General features: G+C 44.1%; 1 protein-coding gene across 3 annotated transcripts; it reads right to left on the bottom strand.

The window, feature by feature from the left end:
* Positions 1 to 3534: 3534 nt before the first annotated feature.
* Positions 3535 to 9922, bottom strand: Ack (activated Cdc42 kinase). 3 transcript variants are annotated; one of them, XM_076795668.1, is made up of 4 exons: positions 9718 to 9922; positions 8222 to 8764; positions 4889 to 8146; positions 3535 to 4768 (listed from the first exon to the last, which is right to left on the bottom strand). In XM_076795668.1, the coding sequence occupies exons 2-4, from the start codon at positions 8743 to 8745 to the stop codon at positions 4669 to 4671; spliced, it is 3882 nt and encodes a 1293-aa protein (XP_076651783.1). In that variant the 5' UTR covers positions 8746 to 8764; positions 9718 to 9922; the 3' UTR covers positions 3535 to 4668. The 3 variants fall into 3 exon arrangements, with proteins under 3 accessions (XP_076651783.1, XP_076651784.1, XP_076651782.1); XM_076795669.1 differs by having other exon boundaries at positions 9725 to 9922; XM_076795667.1 differs by lacking the exon at positions 9718 to 9922 and adding an exon at positions 9266 to 9692.
* Between the last annotated feature and the right edge of the window lie 5109 nt (positions 9923 to 15031).

Below are 15031 nucleotides of genomic sequence, written 5' to 3'. Positions count from 1 at the left end.
CATGTACCCCAAGTTCCCAGATACCCTAAGTGCCTCAACTTCTTAAAGCCTCGTGGGTTCCCAGATAATTTAAGAAATCCCAGGACCCACAAAATCCCTGCAATCTAAATTCTACCCTAACTATTAAAATATCCAAAGGGTGTACACACCCTAAGTGGTCATCCACCTTAGCCCGCAGGTCCCTAGCTCTTAGATAAATTTAATAATAATAGAAAAACTTAAGCTATTTAGTTATTTGTTGGAAAAAACATTGTGAGAGAAAATCTAATGTGAGTAAAAATTTTGTGGAACAGCACGGTGAAAAAAAAGAGGCGCATGATCTCCTTACTTATGTTTTATTTGTGAACATCGAACATCTCCTCGGTCCATCACGAATATGCAGTCACGGAACCTCAGAATAAGAGGGTCTTAGGAAATAGTCTGACTCCCGACGAATAAATTAGAACTAATGTTACAAGGTACTGAGAGAACACTTTGTTCGTTCCGTTTCGTTTTTTCTTTTTCTTTCTTTGTTTGTTCTTTTGTGACAGGGGCGTCGCACTTTGGGGTGTTGGGCCGGAAAAGAACCATAACAGCGTTACTCGTAGACTCACGGTCATAATATTATTATACGGTTGAATACGTCTTAACTTCAGCTGCAATATCATGAATTAAAAAGTACATTTTAACGTTTAAAAAATCAAGGTGACCTTCAATTTTGAAGACAAAATTTTTGAAATTTTTAAATACCAATTACCTTTTGTTGAAAACATGTGTTGGTAAAATTAATGCCAGTCGAACTCGCAGTTTGCAGGGAAGAATTTGTGCACGAAAATACTTACCCGGAATGAGGAAAATGATGTATAAAAAAAACCACGGTAGTTGGATATGAACTGACTATAAGAAGAACACTAAATATAAGAAAAGAAAACAGTACTTGAAGAAAAACTTAATACACGCTGGATAAATATTAATACACACGCTAAATAGTAAACAGAAAACGAGATTGAAGTTCAATAAAAGAAAAGAAAAACTGCTATATAATGTGTAACTATCTAAAAATGCTACTGCTTACTTTCTCTGATCGCTCTATTTCAACTGAATACATGCAGCATCGAAAAGTTTGGTTGAAGGACTAATCTACAGGGAAGCCTGATCTGACGGTACACCATAAGAATTTTTTCTCATTTTCAAATATTAAAAACTATGCAAATACTAATGATGGAATAGAAAGAGCTTGCTGGAAAGTGCAGTACATACATACCTGAAGAGCTTGTATAGTGAAAAAATTTACAGAATTCCCTTGAAACGTTTAAAAATCACTAATAAGTGTACGACGTTTCAGGGAGTGTCATAAAATCCTAAAATCGTAAAGCAGAGTTTATAAATGAGGAAAAAAAAAGATATTGATTCGTGATTCCTCGTATATTCTACTATTTCAAATAACAAAAATTTCTCATCTTACGCAAAATTTCTAAAATTAACTTTTCTCACGCTTTTCCGGTCAAACGCCCCGCCGTGCGTCGGGGATGCGCAAACTATATCCCTCCGGAAACAGAATTCGTCCGTTTTTTTATCTCTCGTTGCAGATCATGCAACGAGCTGGTGCGCCCGTTTTTGTGCGCACATGTTCTGAACGGTTCCATTGTCTCCCATCGAGTAAATCGATCCGGGGGAACACGCTGTGCCCGCAATGAGAACAAGAAACGACCTTGGCTCCGCTTGCCTTTTTCGAGAACGGTCGTTTAAAAAATAGTCTCTTGAGCGATTCGACAAAAACCAGCAACTCTCGACAGCCATGGCGTTTCCCATTACCATTCCATCACAGCAAACGCCAACGAAATCCGACATTCAGAGCAAACTCCCCCATAAAACAACGCAAACCAACCGGTCATCTTTGGGAATTAATTGCAAAAAAACGACACGACTCAGAACCAAAAATCCTGTTGCAGCATGTCCAGGCATGATTCAATGTTGATGACAAATTTGTTTAATACGCTGCACCCAATAGCGTCCGCCACACATCGCGTTAAGTGACCGGCTGACACGAAGAATTGTCTAAAATTAAAACAGAAAAGGTTCCGAAAGGAATACTGAAAAATGTTGTATAAAAAAATAGTTGACTAAAATATCACGACTCTGGATGATCCTACGAACAATCTAACACGCTTCAAGAACCTTCTTCGATGTTTAATTCGACACAGTCTTATTTGTTTGTGAATTATGCGTTTGGGAGTTCTCCTTGTGAACAAGCCAAGTCTACGCAATGTATAATGATCACCGTTGGGCACAGTGAGTGACAAAAATTTGTGCACAATATCGAATCATGCCTGAATACAATGCAAAAAGTTTTCTCTCTGTATGTCGTCTCGTTTCCTTACAATAAATTCGCAAAATCCGTCAGTCCTAACGTCAGTTTTTCCTCCACGCGTTTCGTGGACGTCTTCTATCCTGTACAGCCCCGGAATTAGGCGAAAGACAATCAGCACTCGCACACACTCTAGTTACAGCTTAAACTCAGTCGCTAATCGGCTATGTACACTCCTGTCGCGCAAATAAACCCTACTCGTCGGCCTACCCCTAAAAACGACAACGCCCCTACCTCCGACAGTACCGCCTAGAGCCTTTAGTAACGCATATCACAGTTACAAATTGAATGATCCGTCATTTGCCACGTTCACATTCCTCGCAGCGCAACCTTTCCATCCATCGTGCCACAGAATCGTGTTGCATCGCTTCGCCAACCCTTCGTTCACCCTTCGTTCACCCTTCGACACTGGAAATACCAATGTTTACGCATTAACTCCCACAGAAACACTTTCTCGTCACTGAAAGTGTCAAATTAAATCGTTTCAACCGCTCTGGTAGTTCCCAGTGTCGAATCAACAAACTATGTTACATTAATAATTCGAAAACATGTTCTACAACACAAACAGAATAATATTAAACATCGTACGCTATCGAAAAACCAAAAAACAATGGACGCATTACCACCCTCAGGCGCGTAGAGGGCGGGCCAAGAGGGTTCAGAGAGCAACCCTTACAAATATTATCGTTTTTTTCGTTTTCTTTTTTTTTTTTTTGTATTTCTTAAGACAGAATATTGTTTGTGTAATTTCTCAACCGGCAGTTCAAACGTCAGTCAGCGATCAGACTTTTACTTTCTACTGGAAAAGTAAGATTCCAGAGGAGTCGATCCTCGTTGGAGGGTCCTCGTTGACCCGTTTCGTTTCCGGTCACGCGGCCCTAATTACCGGCCGCGTAATTATCGACAGGTTCCGGTCATTAAGCGACGGTACGTTGCTATTTTAGTTTGCGCGAACGAATTTCTCAACGTTTGCCTCTCGACGATAGGAAGACGCTCAATCGTTAATCCTGTTTCTCTAATTACCGCCAGTGGTGGATTATTACAAAACTGATGGAACCAGGCCCCGGCTGTTTTCATAAAAAATAAGAAAAACTTTTCTTTTTTTTCTCCTCTCTAGGTTTACCAGGTCTAGCTCACTAGGTTTACGGGCCACTAAAAACTACTTTACGCTACTTTATATAAACAACGAGAATTCGTCTATCCAATTTTTATACCCAAAAGAATAAATTCGTTGAATAATTTCTTAGCAACTCTAAGATCTCAATAGCCGTAAATCCGAAATATTAGAACGCGTCCCGTGAGCCTAGTGTCAATTTTGAAAAATATTGAATTTTTGGGTGGGGGTCTTGAGAAGCATAATCCGCCACTGATCGTCGCTTACAATTTAAATGAAATACTGTTACGGTACTCGTGCGAAGACGTTCTAATCGTCTGGACACCGGTATAAATGAATGAAAAAGTATTCATCGGGACACGATAAAACTGTAGAAGAAACTGTCAATTCGTTATTTCCCCCTCCACTCGGACAAACGACACGCCAAACGACAGAGTATATAATACGTTAAAAAAATAATACGAATAATCTCCGGAAATTTTTCGAACCCCCTCCCTCCCACCACGTCTCCCCTTTCATACCTAAACGTTTGAAAACAGTCGCACACACGCTAGCTCGAAAGCGATTCTCGGTTTTGCTCGGATATACACGCGACGATTCGCTACGGAAGCTCGCACCGTTCTCTGGAATGCATTACTATTTTTTCTTTTTAATTTACAAGATGCTAACAATCGAATTGCATTGACAGTCGACTATCTCGACTTGCGAAGAAAATTCTTTGCCCTCGATCTTGATGAAAACTTGGTTTTTAGAGAGCCAAGGTCCACGCGATTTATTCAGCATCAAAGATTTAAGGGATGAAATCACTTTCTGAGAATTGCTACTTAATCTCGAAACTGTTATAGAATGATAAAAATTTGAACAGATAACACAGATAATTTCTTAGCGTATAAAAATATGTAACGAGGGTTGACTAGCCTTATTCACACATTTTTATCCACTAGAAAACTGTAACAGTTGAAATCTGAATCTCTGCTGCTAAACAAACCCCATGTCCCCATTTTTGCATAGTTTCAGCAAAATCGTAAGGGCCTGATGGTTCCGTTAATATGTACACCGTTCGAGAGAAGAAAACACAATGTCCTTGCTCGTAACCGTAGCCTCGTTTGCGCGTGTATGCCTGTTGCTTATAAATACATTACTATACGTGTCGACGCTACAGTTATTTTACAACATCTCCAGTAACAACGACGTTTCGCAATCGTTCTCATCTGACCTGGTCGAGCAACAAGGAAGCAGCGAGGTCTACGTCGTATTCAGTCCGCTTCAGAGCACCCTCACACTCCTGTCTGCCTGCCAAGCCCAGTCTGCAACAATATCAAACTCTTGAATAACAATTATCACTCGTACACTACCCATACAGACGTTAATCTAGAAGGTGGTTCTATGTTGCATCTCTGTAAAAATTGTAGAGAACATGAACTCACCTAACGAGGGACTCGATCTTGGCCTGCCTGTCTTTGAGGATCTGCTTGGCAGCCTGGTTGGTGTCCCATCCAGTTGCCTGCAAAGCGGTGAGTATCTCCTGCTGGGATGCGTCGTTGGTCTCCCTCTGCACCTTCATCACTTTGCTGGCGCGGAATTCGTCGTTGAGAGACATCACCAGCTGCTGCGAGGCGCCGGTCAGTGGGGGACTAACTCCGGAGGGGTACGCGGAGGTGGACGGGGCTAATTGAGTATTAACAACGGTCTCGTTCATCTGCGGCGGCATCGCGGTGCGCACCGTGGGAGCTTGTTGGGGCACCATGACAACCTCCTGCGGCTGGTTTGCGTGCGCTAGCTGCAGCAGATTGGGACTATTCGGCAAATTGGACTTGATAACGGGACACTGGTTCTGCAGGCCGTTCTGTACAAACTTCATGGGGCTCCATGCCGGCGGTGGATTGTACACCGGCGGTTGCTTCAGATGAGGACTGAAGTCGCAGGGGTGTTGCTGAGCGGAGAAACTCCTCACCAATGTAGCTGCTCTCGGTTGTTGTTGTTGCTGTTGTTGTTGTTGTTGTTGTTGTTGTTGTTGTTGTTGCTGCTGCTGCTGCTGCTGCATCGAACTGGCAGCAGCAGCGGCTGCCTCCGAATAATGACTATGACTTAGATTACTGGTGTCGGGGGCGGACGAGGTGCTCGCGGCGAAGTAGTTCCTGAGGATATTCTGTTGGACGGTCTTGTTGTAGAGCGTGTTGAACTCGTTCTGGGACAGTTGATCGAGATTCGGCACCGTCTGCTTCAGCTCCGCGTACACCTGCTCCGACAACACCGCGCTGGTCGGCTTCGGGACCACGCCGCTCGGTTGCTGCTGGGCTGGCTGAAGGTCGTTCTGGATCTGTGTGATCCCGTGGCTGCTGGTCGACAGAGGAAGACTGGGCAAGTGGCTGGCTTGGTTCGCAGCCGCTACCGGTGGCGGCTGTGCGTGGTTCATGTTCGGTTTCGGAACGATGCACGGGCTACCCAGGTTGCTGGGCGCGATCTGCAGCAGGTTTAGGTTAGCTGGTGGGTTGCCAAGTACCCGGTTCACGTTCGCTTCGACAGGATAAGCATTTTGCTGAGAAACCTGCACCTGCTGCCAAATCTGACCGACCATCTGGTCAGTCGTTGTCTCCAGCATTCGCTGCTCGGGCTGCGCGCGCGGCTGCTGGATGTTCGTCGTCTTCGACTGCCAGGAGTTCTGCACCTTGGTCGGTAGATTGCTGGCCCTGTGGTCGATCTGCGGGGACTTCGGCTTGGCCGATTGAGGCGGCGGCCTTAGAGCGGGAATCGCGTTCTCCTGGAGCTTGTTCACCGACGAGTAGGACTCGGACGTTCCCGCAGCCTCCTGGCTGGCGTTCATGTTCTTGCTCGCCTCCTTCTCGCCCAGGTGCTTCTCCAGCTCCGCCAGGAACGCCGGGTCCAGCTTCTTAGGGGAGACGGTGCGAGTGTTGATGGACAGCTCGTTCATGCTCTGGGCGAGATCGTGGTTCGATTTTGGCTTCGGAGAACTCTCGTTTGGGGCGACAGGTGGAGGAGGAGGAGGAGGTGCATCGGAACTTTGAAGGTTGCGAGAGGCTACGTTCACGTAGGTCTGCTGCGCCTCACTCTGCAGATCCTCGGGCCAGGTTGACCAGCTCGCCATGGGCGGGCTGGGCTTGTCGATCTCGCTGTAATGATTCTGGGAATACACGCTACCCTCCTCGGCGTCGACGTTCACGTTCAAATTGATATTATCGTTTCGGTTCTCCTTGTTCAAGTTTATGGAATAATGGTTCACGTCCGGCGTAGCCTCCGACGCGAAGTAGTTCGCACTTTCTTGACTACCGGCGGCGTCCTGGTTCTGCACGTTGCCGTAGGTCTGGGTCTTGAAGTACCGGCTGCTCATGTCCGACGGCACCTGGCTGTAGTACCTCGAGTGGGGCAGCTTCATGAACACCGAGGACGTGTCGAACGGGTCCGAGTAAGCGGGATCCACGTTCCCCGGGAAATTCGCGTAGGTCCTAGGGTCATCCTCCTGCCAGTTGGCCTGTTGCCGATCCATGTCGTCGATGGGCTCGTCCAGGATGTTCACCACCCGTCGACAAGCGGTGTCCTGTTGCGCGACGCTGGTGTTCACCATCTCCTCGGGAGATAAATCGATCAGGCTACCTTCCTGGCTACCCGCAGCGCCGATCGCGTTCGTCGACTTCACCGGGCTGGCACGGATGTCGTTCTGGAACCTCGTGTAGTTGAACTGTTTGCGCGATCGGGGCGTGCCGCTGAAGAACTTCTTCTTCAGATGGCTGTCCGAGCCGGGGGCAACGCCTACCACATCGGGCGGCTCCATGGGGTTGCGCAGATACACGTCGTCTATGTAGATGGGACTGCCCCAGCTTTTGCCGAATGGAGCACCGTGACCGGTGTGGATGAAGGAGTTCTCCAGAGGCTTGCTGATGTCCTCCGGCTGCCTGCGTCTCATTGGGTCCACCAGACAGCGCGGGAACAGCCCGATCTGATAGGTGCGCTGGTTCTGACCCTTCCACCAGTAGTTCTCGGGCCGACCGTCCAAAATCACTATCTGATCGCCCAGCTCGATGGTCATCTTGTTGGCCTCGTCGAAGCTGTTCACCGCCTTCATCACGGCGGGCACCATTCCCGTCAGCGACGTCTTCAACGACGCGAACATCGGCCTCTCCGCCGGGTCTCGGGACCAGCAGCGCAACATCAATTGGTACATGACCGGCGGAGTCGCGTCCGGTTCGTGCAGCCGTTCCCCTTCCTTCTCGATCTTTCTCAGGATCTCCGAGCCGTTCAGCCCAACCCACGGCTCCTCGCCGAACGTCAACATCTCCCATAACGTCACGCCGAACATCCAAACGTCCGACGCGTGGCTGAACTGGCGGGCTTTCAACGATTCCGGCGCGCACCAAGGGAACGGCACTCTCTTATGCTCAGTCATCACGTAACAGTCTTCTTGCTGGGGCAGGGCTCTCATTAGGCCAAAGTCACCGATTTTCACTTTATCCACGGAGCTCAGTAGCACGTTCCTGCACGCCAGGTCCCGGTGCAGGAAACGCTTCGCCTCCAGGTACGCCATCCCCGTGGCGACCTGTAGCGCGTAGTTGCACAATGTTAATACTGAAATCCTGCCGGACTGTTTCCGCAGATAATCCAACAGTGCTCCCAACGGTGCCAGCTCCGTCACCATCATCATTGGCTGTGACAGTACCACACCGTACAGTCTGCAAAAGACAAAACAGTTAACCGACTAATCAAACAACTTCTTTACAAATACTCACTTTGGCTATGGCACGTACCTGATGAGGTTATGGTGATCCAGAGTATGCATCGACTGGACTTCAGAAACAAAGTCTTCTATCACACTGGGCTGCGTCAACGCGTCTGCCTTGAGAACCTTCACAGCGACCGGCAACACCCTGCCCGAAGGTGAGGTCCACTCTCCTCGTCTAACCACACCAAAGGTTCCATCCCCTAACTTGGCCGACAACGTCACGTCCTTATCCTGAATGAGACAGGTGAGCCCGGAGGTGCCTTCGACCGGCTGAGAAGCTCTTTTAGTGGTTTTCGCGCTGCTGCCAGGCCTGATCTTGGTGATTAGGTTCTTCTTCCATTGCGTATTCCTCTTTTTCTTAACAGCGTCCAGCAATCTCCTGATGCCAGGCTTGCCCAGCCCAATCTTCTCCAAATCCTCCGGCTGCACATAATCGAAATGATGCAGTCGAGTAACCTGCATTTCATCCCGTATCCTTGTGAAAAACTGCGACAGCTGGACATCGTGCAACAGTTCCTGCAGCCATTCCGTACCCTCATCCTCTGCCATGTTCAGTTCTTCTAATACTCTAGAATCGATACAAGAAATTGTAAATAGCTTGACGGTTATAAGTATACATAATCAAGAAAGGTCAAGAAAGTAATGCATGCCAGTATTAACGATGGAGGTTTATTAAGGACCAGGGAAAAATCATATGCAAGCGCAGATACAAAGTCACATTCAATCGGTACAATCACCGGCATTACAAAATCATTTTGTGGGCACAAAGGGCCCAGAACACAGCGTTTACCATCGAGGCCTGCCTCGAACAGGAAATGGAATGTCTGAGAGTGAAGGGAAGCAGAGTGAGTCGCCAAAGCAAAGATGCTCAGTCTACACATCAAACACACCACCAATATGTTCGCAACGGTGTACATTGATAGAGTAACAGATAAAGCAATCCTAGCAGACAGGGACAATAGAATTCGGCAAGGATCAAAACAGATTAATTAGCGACCAGGGTCCGGGAGAGGGAGCAGAGAAATCGGGCTAAAACCGATCGAGGGGGTGGAATAGCGTGTCTGGTCACCTTTCAGCGGAAGAAGCAATTAAGCCTCCATTCTGTCGGCGCGAGGAGTCCGTTGTTCCTCGGGACGCGGTCGGGGAGACCCAATCCGGCGAAATTCGGGCGGAATCATCACCGCGACATTGTCCTGTCACCGTTGGTTCTTTTTCGGGATTTTTTCGCGAACGTTCAGGGACACGGGACGCGCACCAAAACGCACGGCAGACGCTCCGTGGAAAAGTCTCTCCCGGGGTGGTTGCGAAAAAGGGCCGTAACTCGAAAGCCGAGGAAATCACGGGAACCTTCGCGTTCTAGCTTGAGCCGCACGCCGTCCGAGAGACTTTCACCGTACGAATTTCTCACGAAGCGCATTGTTGTGCACCTTTAACCTAAAACGTCCCGTCCGCGCTCTATGCGCCCACCCGTTGCGTATTCTCGCTCGCCAAAACAGACATATACAATGTACAGAGACACACGGGCCACCTTTTTAACGACAGCGTCGCCCCGACAATAAAAGCTCGTTTCTCACATCGTGCGACGACCCCCCCTGAAAACGAACACCGTTTGCCCGCCCCCCTTTCTTTTTTCGCCTATTTGCCAGATTTTCGTACGCCAGCACTGCTCGCCACTCCAGAATGCAAACAAAAAACCCAGCCGCACCAGGGGAACGCTATTTTGCTACTGCCACGGACCACGCAATGGATGCAGCCGAACGGCCCTGGCCGAGATGCCGCGCCATCTTGCACCGTTGCAGAAATCGATGCAAAACCACGAATCCGGATTACCCTTGAACCGCAAAGTTTTCGGAATCGATTCCGTACGGATTTTGGATCTGTGTTTTCCGCTGATTTTTTCTGCTACAGGAAAGTAGAGTGAAAAGGGTTCGGGAGGTGCTGAACAAGGGATTCGCGATGCCGGCAGGTACTTTCCAGATGCTGCGGGTCTCTAGATCTGGGCAACCGTTGCCGAGCGCGGGAATATTTGAATCGGAGACGTGGGCGTTCTCACGTTTTCATAGTGAAATAGGTATTTTAATGGTTTGTTGGTTAGAGGAACATAACAGAAATTATAGCTGGCGTTTGTTTCTACCCATTGGTACATTAGTAGATAGTTGCGTGACTAAGAAAGTGTGTTAATCTTGATATATTCTTTGTATCTATTGAGTTCTGCTTATATCTAATCTTTGAAGGTTTTTATCTTTGTTAATACAATAATTTGCAATATTCTAGCGTTGCGACACGAACTCGAGCTTCTCCTAGCAGCCGTTCATGGCGTGACAATCGCCTTGTCACTCCTGTAATCCTACAATCTGCCGAATATTGGAAATTACGCTTAGGAAACGCGAAAGAATAACTTTTGAGGGGTCAAGCGCTCTAGATTCATCTTTTGTCCGACGCTTTCGACCACGGAAAAGTCCCATCTTTGAATTATTGAGAAATAGTTTGCAGACTCCCGGAACCTCGCAATCCTCGTGTACGTACATGCGGATTTAGCGTTGTGAGTGTGTCACACACTCATTCGAGCGTCCGGACACCAGGCTCTAATGTGTAGAGAATGGAGATGTTATTGCGATGTGTATTGGCAGTTCCCCCGCGTTCTACTTTCTTCCATTTCCTGCCGGTTTGAAGGCGTATGAAAAAATAATAATTGTGCGTTTGGCCGCGAGCTCGTTGCACGGTTTCTGAATGGTGACGGCGACAATTACAAACTCGATAATTATCACTATTGTGTCACCTATATCTGCGGAGCGCAGAATTCCTCTCTCGCATTTTAATGGCAACGTACAACCGTCTTTCGTGCGCTATAATGTATTCAGAACGCATTCCATCGAGACATCGTTGCGTCACTCTGTTCAATAATTCAAAAAAGTGTTGCCAATTCATTTGTTGCACTGTATCGGGTTAACTCTATGCATTTTCTTTTTTGTTTTGTTTTATTTTAATATATATCTTTTTGTGATAAAATATCGTAGATAATAGAACGAAGATCGAAGTATACAGAGATGAAAATTAGTAATGTATTATTATCGTCGTTGTTTCTATTGTCCCGTTATTATCGGGAGACGTTGTGGAGTTCTATGCGTGACTTTTCAAGATTGCGACAATGACGTGAACCCACAATGACGGCGCATGCTTGATATCGACTTGTGGCAGCAACAGCCTCGTGAAACGCAGTCACAGCCGCAGCAGCAACAGCAACACAGAATGGGGATAAATGGGATGGTGAATAAGAACCGTCCTGATGGTAAGACACAAGAGAAAATATTTAAACACATTGCCATTTCTCCAACTCAAACATTCAAGCTCGAATAAATCTTTCGAATATTCCACTTTTTTCAATGCTCCAAATTGTAACTTTAAATTGCTACGTTGTGCAAACTCTTTTCGTACTTTCATTTTTAGACTGTTGTTTAAATTCTTTTTCATCTCTTGTGCACAGATTCTCTTTGTTTAATTTCACTGCTTTTTTTTAAATTCGCAACATGTAGCAACCGGCATTTTACTGTTTCTTCTATTTTTACACCCTTACTGGGACCCTTTTGAACAATTAGCAGCACTAAAAATTGGCGGGAAAAATAGTGCTAGACGTGGTACAGCGTGCAGATGGTCAAAGAGATTCAAAAATCGCGTTACCTGCTCGTCAAAAATATAGGGAAAGAAAGAAAAGTGCGGTGCCGCTTTGAGCTTATGCTAGGAGCGAAATTCCCTCAGTATAGCGTTGACCGTCGTTCATGATTTTCCGGATTTTCGCCGACAAAGGAAAATAAACAATTCACCCCTCCACTGGACAAATCCTCTTCAAATATATTGTAAAAAATATAAGAAAATAGGAAAGAACAAAATTCGAATTTTTAGAGAAAAGATCATTGATTCAAAATAATAACAAGATAATGTTAAAACAGATTTTTCAGTATATTTTAAACAACATTCACTAAATTCTTATATCGTTGCCATGTCCTGCAGACATTTTTGCAAAAATCAACTTTCTCGATTTTAAATGAATTTTTTAATTTTTCGTTTTTCTGGGACGGGCAAATAGAAATTTCATTGTGGTCGATTTCGTTGTATAGCAATTGTTTGAATATCCTGGCGCGTTCGACGGCGTGGGACGAGCCGACAATCGTTCCGGGTCGATTTTTAATAAAATTCCCTCTTGTTTTATGCTAATTGTTTGCCGTGGTAATCGATGGTGGTTCAAGTGGACGTTTGTTTGAACACGAGAGGAGCGTCACCGGAAATGCGAGGCCGCTTGTTGCATCTGTGACGGCACGTAAACAATTGGCGGCTGGTCGAGGGGGTTGGAGCTTTTGTTCGCACCACCATCTATTGTCACCCTTTCGTCCACTTTTCCACAGAAATTTCAATGCGCCGGAATTTACAAATGTTTTCGAGCGCCGCGAACCGAACGCTCCACACGCGAGCCCTGTAACTTAATAATTTGTTGCAAACAAACTACCCTTCCCCGACCAACCCTTCCGAGAATTTCAATTTGAAGGTAAACATTTGTACAACTTATTTGTTTATTTCGCCGACGATATTCCTGCTAGCAATTTAATAATTTATTGAAAATACCCGGAACTACCCCCTCAACCACCCCCTCGAACGCTTTGATTTAAATGGAAATATTTACTGTAGTTTATTTACTTTGGTCAACAATTTATTTAGCTGATAATACTCATCTCAGTAACTTAATAAAATTTATTGAAAATACCCGGAACTACCCCCTCAACCACCCCCTCGAACGCTTTGATTTAAATGGAAATATTTACTATAGTTTATTTACTTTGATCAACAATTTATTTAGCTAATGATACTCATCTCAGTAACTTAATAAAATTTATTGAAAATACCCGGAACTACCCTCTCAACCACCCCCTCGAACGCTTTGATTTAAATGGAAATATTTACTGTAGTTTATTTACCTGTTTGGCCAACAATTTATTTGACTGATAATATTCATTTCCTCAGCTACATATACAACAATATATTGCACGTATATTTTGTTTATCGTCCGCAGTTTAAGCTTCATAATTGTTTCCATGAATCATCATTGTAATGTACTGTAATGTACATTAGGTAGTTAAACTATTAAACACTCGGTGAAAAATGTGTTTATATAATCGTTACTGAAAATAATTGTTATGCTACATTGCAGCATGCTGCAGCTTTCCTCGTGCATCGTCTGCCTCACCCCCCACTCCATTTGCTTCCGCGAAGTGCATTGTAAATATTCAACCGTGACATTGTGGATAATAACCGCTTGTTGCGCGTGTCACGACGGTGCAGTAATGGTTGTTTTGTTTGTTTAACATTTAAAAATTCCAATGCACAATTACCTATGGGCAATCAACTAAAATTGAATTTTGTACGTGAGTTCATACAGAATTTATCCAAAGGGAGTAAACAAATATTATTATAACTGGAAACATAGATTGACATACATCAAACAAATCATATTGTAAATAGTAATTCGTATACATTAAACAAATTATAGAAATTCATATACATTAAACAAATTATAGAAATTCATATACATTAAACAAATTATATTCTAAATAGAAATTCATATACATTAAACAAATTATATTCTAAATAGAAATTTATATACATTAAACAAATTATATTGTAAATAGAAACTCGTATGCTTTAGATAAATCATTTAGATCATTTAAATAATCTGCTGAGCCATTTTGATCGAATATTTGGATTTCTTTTTAAGGGATGGTTTTTAAGGGTTGTGATTTTTCTACGGGGAACAACGTTTATAAAATTTGTTGTTCAGCAGAAATTTTGCACAAGAAGAAAACGTGTTCATCCACTGTCATGGTAGAAAATGTGTACAGTGGAGGGGAGAGGGATGATCAGAGGGTTGAAAGGATTTAACAGTCGAATGACCCGCTTAGCCAGGTAAAGCGGTGCTAAAGAAACGCGAATATAATTAGTCGGATGCATCGTGACTAATAACATCAGTCCTGGTTGTAAATATTTTGTTTTGCGTTGACAGTTTCATTGACATTAATTTTCATATCGATCACTGTTCAAAAATCTGCTTAAAACAATCATTTATAAATTAAAAATGCAAAAAATCACAATTCCTAACGCGGCATTCAAACGTTAAATATATTTAAACATTCGGACTCGATTTTTCCGTAAATAAATCGGCATTGATATTTTCTAAAATCACGATAAAATATCTATTTCAATTTTTCCATAGATCGAGTTTCAAGGAGTTTCCATAGATCGTGTTTCTATTTTTATTAATGTTCTTAGTAATTTATGGAATGCAACGCGACCTAAAATAACCACTTTGTATTACAAGAATTGATATAAAATAGAGGTATTAATAGAAAATCCGAGATACCGATCGATACCGAGGACTGATAGAAAATATTTTCAACTTGCCATCGACTTTGAGAGCTTAGTATCAAATAAGTACTATCATAATTACACCGTAGCCGCAAGATATTCGTTAACAAAAATCAATCCTCGACTGTAAAACTGTTTCGAACAGTAATATAAATATATTTCGTTGTTATAATCGTCTTTTTCCATGTTTTGCAAAAATTGAACACAGAAAATGATTTTTATCCATACAATTGTTCCTGGTAAAAATAACATAAAAATATTAATTCAATTACTGTGACCGTTCTCTTGCACTTCGGAACGATGAAAATTATTTTACAAAATAATATAAAAGTACTTCTTCCATATCTCACAAAAATACTCTAGACGCAACGAAATAATTACAACTATAGCAGTTTAACGAGTTTGCTCATTTTTCTAGCGCACT

Source organism: Halictus rubicundus, chromosome 11 (genome assembly GCF_050948215.1).
Source record: "Halictus rubicundus isolate RS-2024b chromosome 11, iyHalRubi1_principal, whole genome shotgun sequence".
Classification (NCBI taxonomy): domain Eukaryota; kingdom Metazoa; phylum Arthropoda; class Insecta; order Hymenoptera; family Halictidae; genus Halictus; species Halictus rubicundus.
The sequence above is the reverse complement of the archived record's forward strand: the minus strand, read 5'-3'. Positions and strand labels throughout refer to the sequence as shown.